General features: G+C 42.7%; 1 protein-coding gene across 2 annotated transcripts in view; it reads right to left on the bottom strand.

The window, feature by feature from the left end:
* The window catches only part of TTBK2 (tau tubulin kinase 2), an 84,543-nt gene that overhangs the window by 32,499 nt on the left and 30,676 nt on the right, over window positions 1-21,368 (bottom strand). For both annotated transcript variants that reach the window (XM_073638853.1, XM_073638854.1), the window contains exons 4-6: window positions 10,457-10,530; window positions 9,648-9,788; window positions 9,327-9,431 (exon numbers count right to left, since the gene is read on the bottom strand). In XM_073638853.1, the coding sequence (XP_073494954.1) occupies window positions 9,327-9,431; window positions 9,648-9,788; window positions 10,457-10,530 (320 nt within the window). The remainder of the gene's footprint in view (window positions 1-9,326; window positions 9,432-9,647; window positions 9,789-10,456; window positions 10,531-21,368) is intronic.

Raw genomic sequence — 21,368 nt, 5'->3', positions numbered from 1 at the left:
CTTCCATTTCCGAATGTACTCCGGATACGTTCTGTAAGTCTCTGACACCGGAGTATCGAACATGATGTCGATTGGCAGTCTTGGCGATCGTCCATACAATAGAAAGAAGGGTGAGTAACCCACTGCATTGCTCTTTGTACAGTTATAGGCATGTACCACTTTTGACAGAGAACTCTTCCAGTCTTTCTTCTCGTCAGCTGTTAAAGTGCGCAACATCGATAATAATGTCGAGTTAAAACGCTCCACTTGTCCATTACTCTCTGGGTGATAGGGCGTTGTGTGAGATCTCTGAATTCTACAGTACTTTCCTAGCTTTGCAAAGAGCTGGTTCTCAAATTCTCTTCCTTGGTCATGGTGTAACCTCGTAGGGAACCCAAACCTCAAAGCAAAATCATTGAAGATCTTCTCTGCCGTTGTTTGACCCGCTTTATTGGTGGTGGCATATGCTTCAGCAAATCGAGTAAAATGGTAAAAAGTCAATTGAGACCATCTCAAACAGATACGTAGTTTGGATGTTGCCCATAGGTGCCCAGGTTGATATGTTGGGACATTTAGCTTTCAGACACCCACACTCCCTGGTCGCGTACCTTTCAATATCTCTCTGCATGTACGGCCAGAAGAAACGTTCACGGATCAAGTTTGTTGTCCTTTCCACTCCCAGGCGTCCCATGTTTTCATGGAGTTCTTTGAAGACCAGCCTAGGGAATACTCTGGGTAGTACCAACTGCCGGTTTTGACCTCCTTTACAATACAGAATACCGTATTCACTGAGGTAGAGCTTTGTCCATTCTTTAACTAAAACAGATACTGCTGGTGACTCATTATCTCTCTCCCGTTTACTTGGAAACCGATTTTGGTCCACATAAAGTAGTATTCTACCAATTATCTGAACTTCCTTTTGTGCTCTACAGATTTTTCCTTTTGGTAGTTGTTGAATAGACAGGGGGTGATCTTGTTCTCTCGCTTTTATGGTGGTTTCCACCATCAACGGACACCACAATAGTGTCTTCCTCTTGATGAGCTTGTACTGCTTGGGTAGTGCTCTCAATTGCTTCCAGACTGACTTCCTCAGATCATTCTTGCATGAACTCCCCGGGCTCTAGTGGCATTCTTGACAATCCATCAACATCCGCATTGCATATTCCTGGCCTGTACTTGACGCTGAAATTGAAGTCAGCTAGTTCAGCGACCCATCTCTGACCCGTTGCATTCAGTTTGGCTGTAGTAAGGACATAGGTCAAAGGGTTGTTGTCAGTGTATACCTCAAACTCTTTGCTGTAGTAGAGATAATCTCTAAATCATTCACAGATAGCCCATTTCAGTGCCAGGAACTCCAATTTTCAGGAATGTAGATGGTAATTCTTCTCGGCTTCTGTCAATGTTCTAGAACCGTAACCGATGACTCAATTTTCCATCTTGATGCTGATACAGGGCAGCTCCCAGTCCAACTTGAGAAGCGTCACAATGAAGAACAAACGGTAAGTTGAAATCAGGATATCCCAAGATGGGTGGTTTTACCAGGTAGTCTACTAGTTCTTCCAATACCTCCTGGTGGTCTGCTGTCCATAAAATGGGCCGTTGGGACGAAAAGGCGTTGTTTCTTTTAAGCCTGGTCCTACCCGCGTTCTTCTTTTTCTCCGTGGGTGTTGTTGACTCTGTCCCCCCACCCCCACCCCAAGAGGAGGTTTAGTGGGGCGGTAGTTCTGAACGTAGGTACGATAGTAGGAGAGGAATCCTAATATCTGCCTCAACTTCCAGACAGTAGAGGGCCGCTTGTCTTTTAAGGCCAGTACCAGAATGATTTCTGCTGGGTCCATGGTATATCCTTCTCCGGACACAATTTTCCCTAGAAAACGGACTTGCCTTTTGAACAGTTCACACTTCTTTTGGGGTCAACTAAACTTCATGTTGTTGATACCGCTGTAATATGGTCCTCACGTGTAAAACATGCTCCGGGAAGGTTTTGCTGTGTACCACATTGTCATCCAAGTACGGCTGGCAGATATCGTCCCTCAATCCTTCTAAACATGTCTCCATGCTCCTCTGGAATTCTGCTGGAGCTGAACTGAGCCCAAATGGTACGCGGATCCACTCGTATAACCCCCACGGTGTGATGAATGCTGTCAAAGGTCTACTGGACTTTTCAACAAACCCTTGATGGTATGCTTTACCCTGATCGGGGACAGAGAACCAGGTACTTCCTGATAGGCTATCCAGCATATCTTGAATCTTTGGTATCGGGTGCCGATCAGGTACTGATTTTCGGTTTAGTTCCCGGTAATCACAGAAGAGTCTCAATGTACCCTCCTTTTTCCTAACACAAACAATAGGAGAGGAATAAAACGACTTCGACTTTTGTACCCAACCTCTGTTGATTAGGTCTTGTAAATACTCTTTCACTTCACAGTGTAATGGTTTTGGCACAGACATGTAACTTCTGGTTACTGGGGTCGCGTCTTTCAAATAGATTTTCAAATGCAACAACGGGATACAGTTTATATCAGTCATCTTTCGAGATTGCATGACTCTTCTTTCAGCATCTGCTTTGCTACCGCTCTATCTTCAGCACAAGTGTTCCAGGGATCCTGGGGGGATCCCAGGACCCCAAGGGGGGTCGTGCAATTTCCTCCCGTAGGCAACTCCTGTTCCTTGGTGGGGAGACTGAATTCACGGTAGACCTCTGGGCGGATCTCACACTGGCTGGATATACCGTTTTAACGGTTTCGATGTGACCTAACACAGTCTTTGGATCCAATCTAATTTCGTGCTTCATAGTATTCATCACTGGTACTGTCACTCAAGCAAACCCACCAGTAGGATTAGTAAGCACAGTCTCACCTTGAACTAAGCCTTCCGGAACTTCTGAGGAGTCTTTTGGCATGAACAGTCTTTTCTGGACTTTTCTTCCCGGATCTACCCGGACTCCACACCTCACTCCCACCATTTGGTTTGCAGGGATGATGGCTGGACGCCAGCCTACCTTGACTTCTTTTAGGTCCATTGTATTCTGTGCTTTCTTTAGTCTATGAATCACATTTTCAATCGAATAGGAAGCAGATGTGCAGTACACCGCGGCGGCCACTACCACTTGACAGCGGAGCTCCACAGGTGAGCACTTCTGGCCGGAGTGAGGGTTACTGCAGGTAGTAGGCTTGTCGGAAGAGTTGGGTCTTCAGGTTCCTTTTGAAGGTTTCCATGGTAGGCGAGAGTCTGACATGTTGGGGTAGAGAGTTCCAGAGTAGGGGGGATGCACGGAAGAAATCTTGTATGTGAGTGTGGGAAGAGCAGATTAGAGGGGAGTAGAGAAGGAGATCTTGTGAGGATCGGAGGTTACGTGTAGGTAAGTATCGGGAGACTAGGTCACAGATGTATGGAGGAGACAGGTTGTGGATGGCTTTGTATTCCATGGTTAGGGTTTTGAACTGGAGTCTCTGGGTAACTGGGTAATGGGGAGCCAGTGAAGGGATTGGCAGAGAGGAGAGGCCGGGGAATAGCGGGAGGACAGGTGGAATAGTCGGGCAGCAGAGTTTAGGATAGATTCGAGGGGTGCGAGAGTGGTAAAAGGGAGGCCACAGACCAGGAGGTTGCAGTAGTCGAGGCGGGAAATGATGAGGACGTGCACGAGTGTTTTTGCATATTCGTAGTTGAGGAATGTGCGGATCCGGGAGATATTTTTGAGTTGGAGTCGACAGGAAGTGGAAAGGGCTTCGATATGTGGTTTGAAGGAGAAATTAGAGTCCAGGGTTACCACGAGGCAGCGAGCTTGCGGGACTGGGGAGAGTGAGCAGCCATTGACTATGATGGATAGGTCAGATGGGGGGGTTGAGTGAGGCGGTGGAAAGATGATGAATTCTGTTTTATCCATGTTAAGTTTTAGGACTCTAGAAGAGAAGAAGGAAGAAGTAGTGGACAGACATTGTGGGATTCTGGTTAGTAAGGAGGAGATATCAGGTCCAGAGAGGTAGATCTGTGTATCATCAGCATAGAGGTGATACTGAAAGCCATGGGACTATGAGCTGTCCAAGGCCAAAAGGTGTAGATGAAGAAGAGCAGGGGTCCTAGGACTGAACCTTGGGGGACACCGACAGATAGGGGGCGAGATGAGGAGGTGGTGTGTGAGTGGGAGACACTGAATGTCTGGTCTGTTAGGTATAAAGAGATCCAAGATAGGGCCAAGTCTGTGATGCAGAGAGATGAGAGAGTCTGTAGTAAGAGGGAATGTTCCACTGTGTCAAAGGCAGATGATAGGTCTAGGAGGAGGACAGAGTAGTGTCGCTTGGACAGTTATTAGGTAGTTGGTGACTTTAGTCAGGGCAGTTTCAGTGGAGTGATGCGGTCGGAAGCCGGATTGTAAGTGGTCAAAAAGGGAGCAGGAAAAGAGGTGGGAGGACAGTTCAAGGTGGACGTGTTCCAGTAGTTTGGAGGCATAGGGGAGAAGTGATATGGGGAGATAGCTAGTCAGAGAGCATGGGTCAAGGAATGGCTTTTTGAGGATGGGTGTGTCGAGGCCTGTTTGAAGCATGAGGGGAAGACACCAGTTGTAATTGACAGGTTGAAAAGGTGGGCTAGGGTTGGGATGAACATTGTGGTGAGGTTAAGGATGAGGTGGGATGGGATTGAGTCAAGTTCGTAGGTGGTGAGGTGTGATTTGGAGAGTAAAGAGGAAACTTGCTCTTCTGTAATGGTGGAGAAGCTGGTTTTGGAGGAGGAGGATTGAGTAGATAAGAGGAGGGACTGTGGGGACTTTAGGCGAAAGCTTTGCCTCATGGTGTCAATCTTCTGCTTGAAGAATGAGGCAAAGTCTTTGGCTGAGATGAGAGGAGAGGGAGGAGGTGCTGGGGGATGGAGGAGAGAGTTGAAGGTGTTGAATAGCAGTTTAGGGTTGCGAGACAGGGAGGATATGAGAGATGAGAAGCATGTTTGTTTTGCTGCAGTGAGTGTGGACTTGAAAGTATTGAGGGATTGTTTTAATGCGATGAAATGCTCGTTGGCGTGGGACCTTTTCCATCTCCGCTCAGCTACCCTGGAGGCGCTTCGCAGTTCTTTAGTCAGGTTGGTGTGCCGGCTGTGGTATGTGTGAGGGGGGCGACCGGATTGAGAGCTGCAGCTGTTGTGGTGTTATATAAACTGGCAGCAACATCTGCATTGTGTAAGGAACTTATGTCGGTAACAGTGAGGAGGGATTCAGAGAGTGAGTGTAGGTCAAGGTTTTTGAGATTTCTGCAAGGGTATGCAAGTTTGTGGAGTGGGGATTGTGGCCCTGGAGAGGAGAGCGGAGAGAATGTAAGTTTTGGTCAGAAGGAGGGAGAGGTGAGTTAGAGAGGTTAGATGGGGAACAGAGGCTGGTGAAGATGAGGTCCAGTGTGTGGCCATCTTTGTGAGTGGGGGAAGAAGACCATTGAGCAAGGCCAAAGGAGGAAGTGAGGGATAGAAGCTTAGAGACAGAGGAGTGGGAAGTGTCAATGGGGATGTTTAAGTCACCCATGATAATAGTGTGGATGTCAGCGGAAAGGAAATGAAGCAGACAGGTGGTGCAGTGGTCGAAGAAAGAGGTGGCTGGTCCTGGGGGCGGTAAATGACGGCAGGTTGGAGGGGGAATAGATGCACACAGAATGCACCTCAAAAGAGGGGAGAGTAGCGGAGGGAAGCAGTGGGATTTGGGTGAAGGAACAGTTATCCGACAGGAGTAAACCTACTCCTCCACCATGCTTGCCGCTGGAGTGGGGGGGGGGGGTGAGAAAGATGGAATCCAGCGTACGAAAGTGCACCTGGGGAGGCAGTGTCAGAGGGGTGAGCCAGGTTTCAGTGATAGCGAGGTAGGATAGTTTGTTAGTGATGAAAAGATTGTGGATGTAGGAAAGTTTGTTGCAGACGGAGCGAGCGTTCCATAGAGCACCTGCTAGTGGGACTGGGGAAGCGGGGGCTGGGTGGATGGGTATAAGGTTTGAAAGGTTGCGAGAGTTTGTGACAGATCGTAGGTAGAAGGCGGAAACGACTGTGGGGATGTGCTGAGGAGGGCCAAGATTTGGAGATATCGCCGGCAGTCAGAAGGAGCAGGGAAAATGTTAGTAGGTGGAAGCAGGAGAGGACACGAGGTGGCTGTCTGTGTTTGGAGACACAGGAGTGAATGTTGAGGAATAGTTCTGAGGAGGAGGTGGTGAGAGGAGATCGATATATATATATATATATTATACATACATACATACATACACACACACATATATACATACATACATACACATACAGTACAGACCAAACGTTTGGACACACCTTCTCATTTAAAGATTTTTCTGTATTTTCATGACTATGAAAATTGTACATTCACACTGAAGGCATCAAAACTATGAATTAACACATGTGGAATTATATACTTAACAAAAAAGTGTGAAACAACTGAAAATATGTCTTATATTCTAGGTTCTTCAAAGTAGCCACCTTTTGCTTTGATGACTGCTTTGCACGTTCTTGGCATTCTCTTGATGACCTTCAAGAGGTAGTCACTGGAAATGGTCTTCCAACAATCTTGAAGGAGTTCCCAGAGATGCTTAGCACTTGTTGGCCCTTTTGCCTTCACTCTGCGGTCCAGCTCACCCCAAACCATCTCGATCGGGTTCAGGTCTGGTGACTGTGGAGGCCAGGTCATCTGGCGTAGCACCCCATCACTCTCCCTCTTGGTCAAATAGCCCTTACACAGCCTGGAGGTGTGTTTGGGGTCATTGTCCTGTTGAAAAATAAATGATGGTCCAACTATAAGCAAACCGGATGGAATAGCATGCCGCTGCAAGATGCTGTGGTAGCTATGCTGGTTCAGTATGCCTTCAATTTTGAATAAATCCCCAACAGTGTCACCAGCAAAGCACCCCCACACCATCACACCTCCTCCTCCATGCTTCACTGTGGGAACCAGGCATGTACAGTCCATCCGTTCACCTTTTCTGCATTGCACAAAGACACTGTGGTTGGAACCAAAGATCTCAAATTTGGACTCATCAGACCAAAGCACAGATTTCCACTGGTCTAATGTCCATTCCTTGTGTTCTTTAGCCCAAACAAGTCTCTTCTGCTTGTTGCCTGTCCTTAGCAGGGGTTTCCTAGCAGCTATTTTACCATGAAGGCCGGCTGCACAAAGCCTCCTCTTAACAGTTGTTGAAGAGATGTGTCTGCTGCTAGAACTCTGTGTGGCATTGAGCTGCAGTTAACCTGCGATTTCTGAGGCTGGTGACTCGGATAAACTTATCCTCAGAAGCAGAGGTGACTCTTGGTTTTCCTTTCCTCATGTGAGCCAGTTTCTTTGTAGCGCTTGATGGTTTTTGCAACTGCACTTGGGGACACTTTCAAAGTTTGCCCAATTTTTCGGACTGACTGACCTTCATTTCTTAAAGTAATGATGGCCACTTGTTTTTCTTTACTTAGCTGCTTTTTTCTTGCCATAATACAAATTCTAACAGTCTATTCAGTAGGACTATTAGCTGTGTATCCACCTGACTTCTGCACAACACAACTGACGGTCCCAATCCCATTTATAAGGCAAGAAATCCCACTTATTAAACCTGACAGGGCACACCTGTGAAGTGAAAACCATTTCCGGTGACTACCTCTTGAAGCTCATCCAGAGAATGCCAAGAGTGTGCAAAGCAGTCATCAAAGCAAAAGGTGGCTACTTTGAAGAACCTAGAATATAAGACATATTTTCAGCTGTTTCACACTTTTTTGTTAAGTATATAATTCCACATGTGTTAATTCATAGTTTTGATGCCTTCAGTGTGAAATATATATATATATATATATATATATATATATATATATATATATATAGATATAGATATAGATATAGATATAGATATAGATATATATAGATATAGATAGATATAGATAGATATAGCTCTGGAATGCTTCAACATATCTCATTGATTTTGAGACACATGATACTTTATAATATTGGCAAATTTAGTTTGATATGTTTTGCGTTTATTTATAAAAAATATCAGAAATTTGACAAAAATGTTTTAAAAATTGCAATTTTTAAACTTTGAATGATTATCCCTTTAATCCCGATTGTCATACCATACAAAAACATTAATAAATAACATTTCCCTCGTGTCTGCTTTACAGCAGCACCATTTGTAAAGTGTTGTGTTATTTTGTTAGCATTTAGAAGGTTTAAAAATGTAGCAGTAATTTTTCATTTTTTCAAGGAAATTTACAAAACGTATTTTTATAGGGACCTGTTCAGTTTTGAAGTGACTTTGGGGTCCTATATGTTGGAAACCACCAAAAAAGTGATACCATTTTAAAAACCGCACCCCTCAACATATTAAAAACTGCTTTCAGGTAGTTCATTAACCCTTCTGGTTCTTTTCAGGAAGTAATGGAAAGTGGCATGCCAAGAATTAAAAAGTTTATTTTTACCATCTGAATTTTGATAACTTCTGTACAGGCCGCTATAACGGGCAGACTCTAAGGCCGTTATTTGGCCGTTACCTGCCATGGCAAACATCAGGGCCACACAATCAAGATCTCAGGGTGCTGATGAGGTTAAAGAGGGAGCCCCCACACGCTGTTAACCATATAGATGTTGTAGTCACTATTGCCAGCAGTATTTAAGGGGTTAAACATCCATGGTCGGTGCCACCACTAATCGTGGCTGATGCAGCAAGTTGTCAGCCATAGTGTACAGGTGACAGCTACAGGATTGTCACCTGTTGGGGGAACGCTGGTCTCTTATATTGCAGGTCAGGAAAAATATGTCTATTGGTCACTAAGGGGATATATATACCACCAAAATAATAATAAAATGGACAAATTTGGCATTGTGTATCTGTACTGATCTGGAGAACCATAACTGCCCAGTTACCACACAATGAATACTGTAAAAATAATATAAAATATGCTCACTCTCCCTATTTTATAAATGTGAGGGCATCTCAGAGAGATATTATCAATGTAGAACACAGATCTTTGCTAAGCAGCAGATGGAAGCAGCTTCTAAAAGAGCATGAACCAAATATATATGTATATTTGGTTCTGTGTTCTATATTTAAATAATCTCTGTACAGGAATTCCTCTGTCTGAGTCCAGGAGTGATGAGAAGGAAGCAAAATAAGGTAAGTAGATTATAAAAAAAAGAAAATCAATTTGCAATGCCTAAAGGATAATTAAATAAAATAAATTAAAAAAAAGTCTTCTGTGATCAGTAACAGACATATCTCAATACAATTAATGTTCAGCACATGAATAAGACCAATTACACAGATTACTTTTATAACAAACATGATGTATTCCTTTTCATAACTATCAGGTTTCAGGACAGGTTTTCAAAAACTTACCGGCCGAACATCTCCACAGGAGTTTGTAAACTGCCTCGCTAGCCCAAAGTCCAGCATGTAACACTTCCGACAGGTACTGGGAAATCGGCCCATTGCAAAATTGGACTAAAAGGAAAAAGTAAGGAACGGATAATGAAATATAAGTGAGCCATATGTGCCGTAATTCCAATAGAATAGACAAAATTGTTGTGTCGGGTCAGGAGTAAAGCTGCCATTTAGTAACACAAAATTTACTTTCTGAGCCATCTTAATATAAAAGAACTGCTTCATGTCTGCGGACCTTAATATCAAAAGAATTTGATCTTATTATCCTGTACTCACTGGTTTAATATCTCGGTGTAAGAAGCCCACAGAATGAATGCTCTCAATAGCTTCCAAGATCTGTCGTCCAAGTCGTAGCATGGTGCTGATGGAGAAGGTACCTCTGGATTGACTACGTCGGAGATCTGCCAAATTTCGACCCTAAAGAGAAGAGAGACCATCCATTAACACTGGCATATAACTCTTACCTTTCCTAAAGAAATAAAAATGGGGGAAAAAAAAATACTAGTGGAAATGATAAATACAAAATATGCCACTTTCCTATGATTTCTAATACTTCTGTTAGTGGCGCTGTATAGAGGATAATGGGGGTCCCCAAGTGGGGACTCTCTTTATCAAGTGCACATGCCCTAAAAGGTTTTAGATGGCATCTATACGGTACAATATAACCAACCTATTTGTGCCCCAACAGATTAAAAGCAAAATAGCCACCCCCCACCCGGAATATGTTTATGTAAGTATACACAGACAGATCTATACATTCCCTTTAATTACAAACCCAAAGGTTCCTGGGATTCAGTTTATAGCCGGTGAGAATAGAATACACAGGCATGTGATTTCCAACAATCTCCAGAGGTTTTCTGGAGTGTTCGTATAATTTATACCCTTCATTCATATAGGCGGTTCATACATAATAGCATAATAAGTAAAGGCCATTCCCTGTGTTCACTCAACTTACCTACCCCCATGAACAGTTCTGGATTCCAATGAGTTCTTGGATGGGAAGACATTACCCCTTACCTTACTCTAACAATAGTTACCAAATACTACAGAAAAAAAAAGGATAAATCTTTGCTTTAAAAGTTTACCTGTAATTGCATTACTACATAATTAAATCGATCGTTCCTCCCACATCCGATGAAACGGCACACGTGATCTTTACCTAAGAAAAAGAACAGAAGAAATTACTTACACTCCTTATTATAAATCAATGTAACCATCCAGTGCGCAGACAGGAGTTGTCTCCAGACTCCTACTACCATCGTCCATGGGCTCAGATGGACAGATGTCATTTGTTTTTTATTTCCACATGATAAAGATGCCGGTATGGCATTGAAACGCGTTGCTAATAAAAAACCTTATTATTGAAAAAATTGGTTTATTCCAGCAGTGCAGGCCACCTAATGCGTTTTATCCAATATCACTCGGAGGATTTATCCACCATCCACGGGGCGGCAGCAGCTGTTTTTCTTCACGCCGGTCACAACTCTACCAGGTAAGTGTAACCAGCACTTACACACTCTCCCTCCATAGGGTAGCACCCCTATTGTACGCTCCGTTCCCCACATCTAAATTTCTTCATGGTGGACAAATGTGGCATTGTTTCTGGGGTGAGATAGAAAACCACATTTGTAATCACATACTACTTTCTTAAAATTTATAAAAGGACCAATCCTTAAAAGACCCAGCCTGAAGGCCCTCCATACACATTAGAATAATGTCGGCCGAACCAGCAGATCTCAACAGGCCCAACTGATGGTCTACTGTGTATGGGGCAGCCGGACATCTGACTGTCGGAGGAGAGGTTGACCACACAGGTTTGATTTTGGACTGACAATCATATTGTGCTCCCGGAAATGAGCCACGGCCAACATAGCTAGTGGCTTCCTCATAGAGAACACAGGAGCTCTCAGCCGAACGAGAGCTCCTGTGTATGGGAGGTTCGGCAGGGATGGCTGTCGACAGGAACATCGTTCAGCCAACTTCAATCTACTGTGCACGGGACATCATCTACTGTATGCGGTCGCCGGATGACCGATTGCCAGGGGAGATATCGATTGCATTTTTCTCCTGGAGATAAGCCACCGACCAACATGTCAGCCGGTTTCTTCCTCATAGAGAACACAGGAGTGCTCGGCCGAATGAGCGCTCCTGTGAATGGGAGGACGAGATGGATGTCAGCTGAACAATGGTCCGAAGCATTATTCGGCTGGCAGACATCTAATATAATGGCTCAGCCTTTAGATTTAGTGGATTTTATGTCCCATTTTTCGGCTGCTATCAGTTGATGGGGTTCTGGGAGACAATAACCTTTCTCCTAAAGAGAACATGACATGAGATTCATGCTGCCCGAACCATGGGGATAGTGAATCGGACACTGGCTTTTCAATTTTGTATTCTCTAAAATGCAACAGCGGTTCAGAGTAAAACATACGCGGCTGCAATAACACAACCGGTGTCCGATTTAGGATGCCTCTGGTTAAGATGTCTGGTTCCCTTTAAAAGTAAGTCTGATGAATCCTGATACATTATGGTGTGTGTGTGTCTTAAGCATGACGTATAAATATGGATCAGTGAGAAATTAGATTATTCGCCTGTAAACGTCACATCTCCACAATAACAAGGACACGTAGTGTGGTGCACATAGTATCATGCGACTCACAAAAAGCCTTTTAAATGCGTCTCCTGTCATTTAGCCTTTATTGCTGTTCCCGTCCTCAGTGATGGAACCAGGATGCATCATTTCTTCATCAAGAACGCCGAGCGCTACACACACCTAAGAGCGATTTAATTGCAGGCATAAAGCCTACGGACAGCAGTCATAGAAGCCATAAAAAGCAAATAGATGACGCTGCACTTCATGTATCTTCCCATCTGCAATACTAATAAATAAGAAGGATCATAAAATATACCAGGACCTCGGAGGCCAATCTCCAATAACATGCCGTTAATAGGAGTCCTGATCAGAACATTAATGTAGCATCAGATCAGCTGCGAGAAGCAGCAACTCTTAAAGGGATGACTAGAGGGTGATCCCTTTTAGAGCAGGTACAAAGACCAAGACCAAAGAAGCATTACACAGACAACCCACTGATTTTATAGGGCATGGTTTAATACTTCCTTTCCTCAGCAGCAGCACTACAGGAAAGTTTAAAGGGAATCTGTCAGCAGGTTTTTACATTGGAATCTGATAGCAGCATAATGTAGGGATGGATACCCTGATTCCAGCAATGTGTCACTTACGGAGCTGCTTGCTGCAGTTTTGATAGAATCCCTGTTTTGTCTGATACAGATAGATGTAGCAAAGCTTAGAATGCTGAGCTGTGCATGACCCCGCCCACACCACTGATTGGCAGCTTGCTGAGAATGTACACAGGAAGCAACCAATCAGTGGTGGGGGCGTGGTTACACAGATTAGCCGGACTTTCCTGCATGTGAGACCTAGTCCTGTAGTGATTATCTCCTGCTGATAAAACACTGATTGCATTGAAAATACAACACACAGCCTAATAAGTGACACGTCACTGGAATCAGGCTCTCTGCCCCAATATCATGCTGCTCTAAGATGAAACAGGAAAAACCTGCTGACAGATTCCCTTTAAAAGGAGTCTGCCACACCCAAAACTCAAATTGATCCATTTATACTGTTCTATAGGGGAACTTAGCCCCTTTAAAGATCATACCTGTAGTATAGCTTACACTATATTAGCTTTACATAAAAACGGGTTTTATTGCATATGCAAATAAAGGATCCTCGAAGCACCATTGGCGTGGGCAAAGGGCTAGTGTACCGCTACATCCCCCTAATTAACACCCTTTAGCTTGACAGCGCTCACTTGTCCATAGCAAGAGCTAGCCGAACTGAATTTCAGGCCCTGCGCACCGACACTGCAGGGGCCAAACAAGTCCGTGTGCACACTCAGTTTAACACTTGCTGCCACCATAACCTCAAGCTTAGGAGATCCAAAGGGGAAAACTCATCTAAATTATTCCAGAGCTCTGAAAACTCTAGTGGTTTGGACTTTATAATGATTTACGGTACTTCTGCCTATAGCCAAACTCTTCTCGCACAGGAGGATGGATGTAGACGGAGTATTTTTTTTTTGCCATATTCTGAATATAACTGTTAGATCACAGCTTTCCTTTTATCTGATCTAAATTTGGAGATTGATTTTGTATTCTTAAATTGCGGAAGTTAAGAAATATTCATCCCCTCCACCCCTCCCCCATCTATTCTCCCAATGTATACCAAGCCTGCCCAGCATAGCATCAAATTGCTCTAAAACAAACACGTTCAGCAAAAGTTGCACTGTATATGTTATAGGGCAGAAGTGGACAAATGACTGTAGATTTTCCATCTGCTTCTAGTAGTAGCCTGGCAATTAGACAAACTAAGCAGAAACCAGGAGCAAATTCCTAGCAACATTGTCTCACAATTAGGATGGGGGATAAAATCGGAATTCTTCATGTACTTTATTCAAGGAAACTGTTAAAAGTTGCAAATTTGTGATGTCATAATAGGTACTTGTTCCCTTTGTAACTTTTCTTATCACTCGTGAAAACCCAAATAAATGGTTAAATAAAGTTGCAAATTGGCACAAAAAATATTGCCACTTTTGGCAATTTCCGCCAACTTTTCGATAAATGAGTGAAGCTTAGCGGTAAGGCCCAGCCTAGGACAACCCATGGGATCCTCAAAAGTGATGTAAAAATAAAAATGTATTCCGTCTTTGGTACATGAACAGTTGAAAGATTTGCCAAATCCGCTAGGGGGGCTGCACCATGTAATGAATTTGGCGCATCTTACTCCAGAGGACTCGGCATCCAGACCGGGGTATAAAACATCAATCTGGATTAATTCTGTCCCGTTGGTGGAATAATGGTTAGAAGCATCAGTATAATTATAGAACACTTTAAATTGAAAGCGTATCCGTCATTATAAATGTTAATCAACACGTACAAGTGAAAATAAGCAACTCTGTAAAATCATATTAGAGAAATGCAATTTTTTCTCCTTCTAGATTGATCTTTCACTCTCAAAATGATCAATTCATGGTTAATATCTGTCTTCGTCGAACACAGGTTTTCCCATTACTGAGACAGATGACAGTTGGTGCTCATAAAGTTCTATGGAGAAACGTAACAGTCATTTCAAGAGAACATCTGTGTTGGCCTCCAGCTCCTCTCTTTTCCATAGAATTTTAAAAGCACCAACTATCATCTCCTATCTCAGTAATGAGATAATCTGTCTTAATTGAATGCAGATTTTACCCATGAATTGAGCGGGAAAGATCAATCCTGGAAGAGAAAGAAGCAGCTTTCTCTGATAATATATATTACAAAGTTGGTTAGTTTCATGTGTACTATTGATTTATGAAATAAAAATTTAAAGTGACGGCTACTCCTTCATGCGATTCCAGCCACAACACCTCATCTCAACGGCTCTGTCACAATGTAATACCGCATGCGTCACTAATAAAAACTGCCCCACTTTTTGCTGATGAAGAGTCTTGAAGACTGTTCACCCTGGAAAATGAAATCATTACATGAATCATAAAGGGATCTGAAACGCAATTTCACATTTAATTAGATGGTGATGAAAATAGGAAAGGTTTAAATATTTCAGTATATTACGCTGGCGTCAGGTTCAAGTACGCCTTTATCTTTACATAGTGAAATAAGGCCTACAAAATCCAATTGATGTGCTCTCGGTATGTACCAACAGCTTTTAGGCCTGTATGCTTGGATAAAAAAGGACGCTGATCCCCATATTAGAAGTTATGAAATTTTGCAAATCACTTTACTGGGGAATTTGTCTTCATTCCTGTAAAAAAAAAGAAAAAAAAATTTGCACACAAGTGACTTCCAAACCCTGGCTTTTCCCCAGTCTATTTGCTGCCTTCAGCTGCATTGATATCAGAATGTATTCTTTTGGAGTGCAGAGGATGGCAGTGGGGAGTGCAGATGATGGCAGTGGGGAGTGCAGATGATGGCAGTGGGGAGTGCAGATGATGGCAGTGGGGAGTGCAGATGATGGCAGTGAGGAGTGCAGATGATGGCAGTGAGGAGTGCAGATGATGGCAGTGAGGAGTGCAGATGATGGCAGTGAGGAGTGCAGATGATGGCAGTGAGGAGTGCAGATGATGGCAGTGAGGAGTGCAGATGATGGCAGTGGGGAGTGCAGAGGATGGCAGTGGGGAGTGCAGAGGATGGCAGTGGGGAGTGCAGAGGATGGCAGTGGGGAGTGCAGAGGATGGCAGTGGGGAGTGCAGAGGATGGCAGTGGGGAGTGCAGAGGATGGCAGTGGGGAGTGCAGAGGATGGCAGTGGGGAGTGCAGAGGATGGCAGTGGGGAGTGCAGAGGATGGCAGTGGGGAGTGCAGAGGATGGCAGTGGGGAGTGCAGAGGATGGCAGTGGGGAGTGCAGAGGATGGCAGTGGGGAGTGCAGAGGATGGCAGTGGGGAGTGCAGAGGATGGCAGTGATGGGTCAGCACTTGGGTCCTTCTCTGAGTGTTGTGCTCATCAGAACAATCACCTGCAGCAGTTTATTCACAGAGTTAGGCCTCATTCAGACGTCTGAATTTTCCACGTATGAGAAAAACGGACCGATTTTTGGGATAACAGTTTGATCAGAGTGCGGTCCGCTTTTTTCACAGACTCATTGACTTGCATTGCCAATTTAGATCGGACTGCAAAAAAAAAAATAAAAATCAGACATGTGAATGGCTCCACAAACTATCAAAGGTACTAGTGCTATCCATAAAAATCACTCGTATGCAAAAATCGGACGACTGAATGAGGATTTAGGGAGATAAAGATGCTGAGCTGACCTATTCACTGCCATCATCTGTACTCCTAATGGGTATATGCTGATATCAGTGCAGCTGAAGGCAAATAGACTGGGGCAAAGCTGAAGTTTGGGAGATACTTTATGCAATTTTAATTTTTTTATTTTTTTTTTTTTTTTAATACAGGGATAAAGGCAAAATACAATTACACTAATAAAGTGATTTGCGAAGTTTCAGAACTTTCCATGCTGGACCAAAATTACTAAAATAAATTAATTAATAGAATAACTACTTTTTTTATTTATTTAAACACTAAACCAGTTTTAATCTGTAAGCCATATTGCACATTATTGTATCAGCGCTGAATTAGAATGAGGTCACTAATACATACTTGCCTCCTGTACAAGTTTTTACAAGTAATTCACTGACATGGAAACAGTTTTAGACCTCTTCTGATCCTTCTCCAAATGCATCTATTGGAAACAGGATCCAAGGCCTCCCCACCTCCGAACATCTAGAATTTACAGAATACAGATTTCATAGACGTCCCATGGCTTTGGTAATGCCATTCAGCCACATTAAATTTTATGTGTCAAAGCAGCAATGACAGACACAATTCATTGGCAAAAATAAAGAGTAAATATTTACATATATGATACTTTAAAATAAATCTTGTAAAACCATAAAGTCCTGGTCGATGAGAAGTAGTTTATTCCCTAAAGACACATTGGCAAACTAGTTCCAGTCAAATCTATGACATGTCCTTCTAGACAACAAAATTAAATCCATTTACAGGATTAAGTAATTAGCTTCAGAATTTACCGCTTTAAAAATCACAGGGGACAGACTATAAACTACCATACTTAGAATTAAAAGTATTTTGTGCTAATTAGATACATTGTATTCTAGTTTTATAAGCTTTTTTTTTTTAAAGGGGATGTCCAGGACCTTTACATTGAGGGCCTGATCAGACACTGATGACCTCTCTTAAGGTTTGGCCATCAATTTAAAAGTCCTGGACAACCCCTTTAAGGCTCTGTTCACATGTCTAGCAGTTACTTCCACGACTGGATCAGTTTTGAGATCATAAAACCGGATATAAAAACGCATTCTCCTACAGGATCCATTCATTTTAGTGGGAACTGAAGTGTCATAAAAGGTCTTCCATTTGCCTCCTTTCCAGCTATAATCCATTTTTCTTTTAGCTGGATTAAAAAAAATGAGGTCTGCAAAAAATTTTCGACTAAGAAAAAAAAAGGATAGAAATTAGTTTTTGTTTTTTTTTTAAATAAAATCATTGAAGTCTATGGAAAACGGATTATAATGGTCAATTCTTTTATGTCATCAGTTAATGGGTGCCCAGAGCACTAGAGATAATTAGAGACACCTCTAGTTAAAAATGATTCAAGAGGGAGAGCCAAGTGTCCAGTTTGGTCTTTATGGATTAAAAAAAAATCCAATCCATTCAAAAAACAGAAATTTTGGTTTCCATTGCATCCGAATGTGCTGTTTTTAATGGATCCAGCTTTACTGGATCAATTAAATAGATGACACCTGGACATGTGAACAGAGCCTAGACCAAGTTTCGTCCGTGTTTTTGATCAGTTTCAGAGTTTGGTTTTTCTCAGATGTGGGAGAAAAAAAAAATAATGCTTCTCATTAGTCTGTGAAAAACAGACAGTACTCGGATGGCATCTGAGTGCCATCCGATTTTTCCACAGATCCAGAGACTTGCATTGCCGATTTTGATCTGACTCTCAGATCAATATCTGACATCTCCGTAGTTTTGCACTTACAACTTGGTCCAAAAAAAGAAAAATATGCAGCAAAAGCCATTTATGCCCTTAAATTATAAGTTTAGCTGTCGTAATAGTTAGAATTCTTTCAAGAATTATTTTGGATGCTTCATCGCACAAATATTAAAAATGTGGCTTCAATCCAGTTTACAGCAAATGATCTCACGGATTAGAATTCTTAAGAAAATTGTCAGCTAATTTTCTCCTTTTGCCCTTCAGTTTCAGGATGACTTTGTTAAAACCACTGATGCATGCAGTTTATTTCTTAGCCTGTGACCTTCCTCTAGAACTTCGTCAAGATTTAACTTCACAATTACCAAAGAGATGCACCACGATGGATCTCAATGGGCAAAGTTTCAAAAGCACAAAGCTGCAGTGAATTTCAGTCTCTGCACACACTGAAGTTGGAAAGAACGGTCAGATTTTTAAAAGCAAAAATATTTACGCTATTGTCGTAAACAGTAAAATTACAATGACATCTACAGAATGGGAGGAATATAACTAAGCAACAGCACGTGTGAAAAAGACTTGGGTATACTAATAGATCACAGACTAAACATGAGTCAACAGTGTGATGCAGCAGCAAAAAAGGCAGACAGTTTTGGGATGTATTAAGAGAAGCATAGAGTCTAGATCACGTGAAGTAATTATCCCCCTCTTCTCCTCCTTGGTCAGACCTCATCTGGAATACTGTGTCCAGTTCTGGGCACCACATTTAAAAAAAAAAAAAAAAAAAAAAAAAGACATCGAAAAACTGGAACAAGTTCAGAAAAGAGCGACCAGGATGGTGAGCGGACTGCAAACTATGTCCTACGAGGAATGGTTAAAGGATCTGGGAATGTTTAGCTTGCAAAAAAGAAGTCTAAGAGGAGACTTGGCTGTCTACAAATATCTGAAGGGTTGTCACACTGTAGAGGGATCATCCTTATTCTCATTTACACATGGAAACACGAGAAGCAATGTGATGAAACTGAAAGGGAGAAGATACAGATTAGATATTAGAAAAAAACTTTGACAGTGAGGGTGATCAATGAGTGGAACAGGCGGCCACGAGAGGTGGTGAGTTCTCCTTCACTGGAAGTCTTCACACAGAGGCCGGACAGACATCTGTCTGAGATGGTTTAGTGACTCCTGCATTGAGCCGGGGGTTGGACACGATGACCCTGGAGGTCCCTTCCAACTCTAACATTCTAGGATTCTATGACATCTGATCTGACGATCAATGGGGATTCCAGGGAATAGGATGTTATTTCTTTACACCTGAATACTACTTTAATTCACAAAAAAATATATATAAATAAATTACATTCAGATCATTTCTCAGCCTTTTTTTATTTGTTCGGTAAGCACTTTGTACAAGCTACGATGGTTTAGTATTTAGCTGGTAGATCAGAGAAGGAGGATTAAGTCATAGCAGTAAAAAAAAAAACAAAAAAAACCTCAAAGATCATTGAGAATGGATCAATAATGGCTGCACAGCAGCTGCAGGATTACAGGTTTGATACTGCAGCTTATCCTTACTGGCACAGAGCAGCATGTGCCGCCTTAAAAAGGATCTGACACAATGGGGCACTTTTGGTTAAATTATAAAGGGATTTTCTGGATCTATGTAAATAAAGTACAAATCAGTGAATAATGAGAAGTTGTGTGACTTTCTAAAATTCATTGTCTAAAGCCCTTACGGTTTTCACGGTTGCTTGCAGTCAATGAATAGACACATTCTTCCGCGTCTGAGGCTGATTATATGCACCTGACACAGGTACAGTGTTACAAAAGAGCCACGCTCCTCTGCTAGGCATGAAGGGACAGCTGCTGTTTATGAATGCACATGGACGTCAGACCTGCAGCTCTTGGCTTTACTGTCAAAGGATTTTAACCTGAAGGTAAAAAAAATCTATTCCATCATTTATTAGTTTAGATATCAGGTTAGAAATGATTTTCCTGCATTTTAACACGCCAAACACTCTTTTTTTTTGAGTGAATGGTCTTTCATCAGCATTCTGCCAGCACTAAGGGTTCTGGAACTTACTTTCCCCTCGTTGCTTATTAGTATGTATTGCACCTGCTAATGTACAGTGGCTTACCTGCCTGACCCTGTTTTGCTTGTATATGGTTTGACAGACAGAGCAGGAGCAGAGACACAGACCCTGCACCCCCCTTCCTGTAATCTGCCTTGGCATCTCTGTTGCTAGAGAGGGATTACATTTTACAACAGGCAGTAGACTGCTAATTAGAAGGGAGACCCTAGTAACTGGCAAAAGAAACATCCAAAGCACTTTTCTAGTTATCTGAGCCATGTAGACAATCACAGGTTGCAGAGGTCCTGGCGACTACTAGATCAGACATTGCTTTCGGAGCCGGTGTGGCCAGAGTGAAGAGAGTATGCCTACTGTGCTAGATTGCCTTACTTGGCTGCTCTCAGAGGTAGACACAGGAACAGTTTATTTGGCTGGTTTATTAAAAATGCGGCATGAACCAGAGCAGTGGTTAACAAAATAAAAACTGCCTTTCCGACATAACGACAAAACAAAAGATAACGTACAGTACAGTCCTTATACATGCAGGATTCGCCAGCTCAGGATACAACAGGCTTCAGCTCTCACTGGAAACACACCACAGAAAAATAACTCAGTTGCTGGACATTTAACTTCTCTAGCCACACCTTTGAGGTGGAGATATGGTGAGTAGGTGTACCCTTGAGGTGGAGATATGGTGAGTAGGTGTACCTTTGAGGTGGAGATATGGTGAGTAGGTGTACCTTTGAGGTGGAGATATGGTGAGTAGGTGTACACTTGAGGTGGAGATATGGTGAGTAGGCGTCCCGCCCATCTCACACTTGCAAAAAAAAACAACCCATAACATGGCAAATTAACCCCCTCAGCACATAACATGCTGGAGAAAAGCTTCTGGGTTTCACATCACGAAAGATAGCAAACTTTGTGACATATCTCCCCTCACATACATAGCCAGTGACCCTGTCACACTATGTATATTGTTTTTACACCATTCATGCTTAGAAATAATTTTAGTCGGACAAAACCTTTAAGGGGTTAAATATCTACTCCATAAGTCCCCTTTTCTGACTATTCCTATAGCTATATCACATACATGGCAACAATGAATTCTCTCCCTGCTGTCTGCAATCCTTCAAATAAGCCACATCTGTACAGCTTCTCTCTATACCCAGGGGTGATAGGGAATGAAACCTGCGTCACTCCAGCTCGTGCACGGCAGCTGAGCAATGCTTCCTGCTCCTCCTGTACATCTAAGCTCTCCGCATCAGCACAGATCCTATGGATAAGTGGGGGCAATGAGACATCGCTGACGTCCCCTGACAATTTAGAGAGAGTGGAGAGCCGCAAGAAACATTCGAAGGAAAATCTCACAGCGCATTCACCAGGCTGCATACAAAATAG

The sequence above is a fragment of the Phyllobates terribilis genome, unplaced genomic scaffold (assembly GCF_046119375.1).
Source record: "Phyllobates terribilis strain yellow unplaced genomic scaffold, ASM4611937v1 Scaffold_7__3_contigs__length_470593459, whole genome shotgun sequence".
NCBI lineage: Eukaryota > Metazoa > Chordata > Amphibia > Anura > Dendrobatidae > Phyllobates > Phyllobates terribilis.
This window is presented reverse-complemented; position numbering and strand designations above follow the sequence as displayed.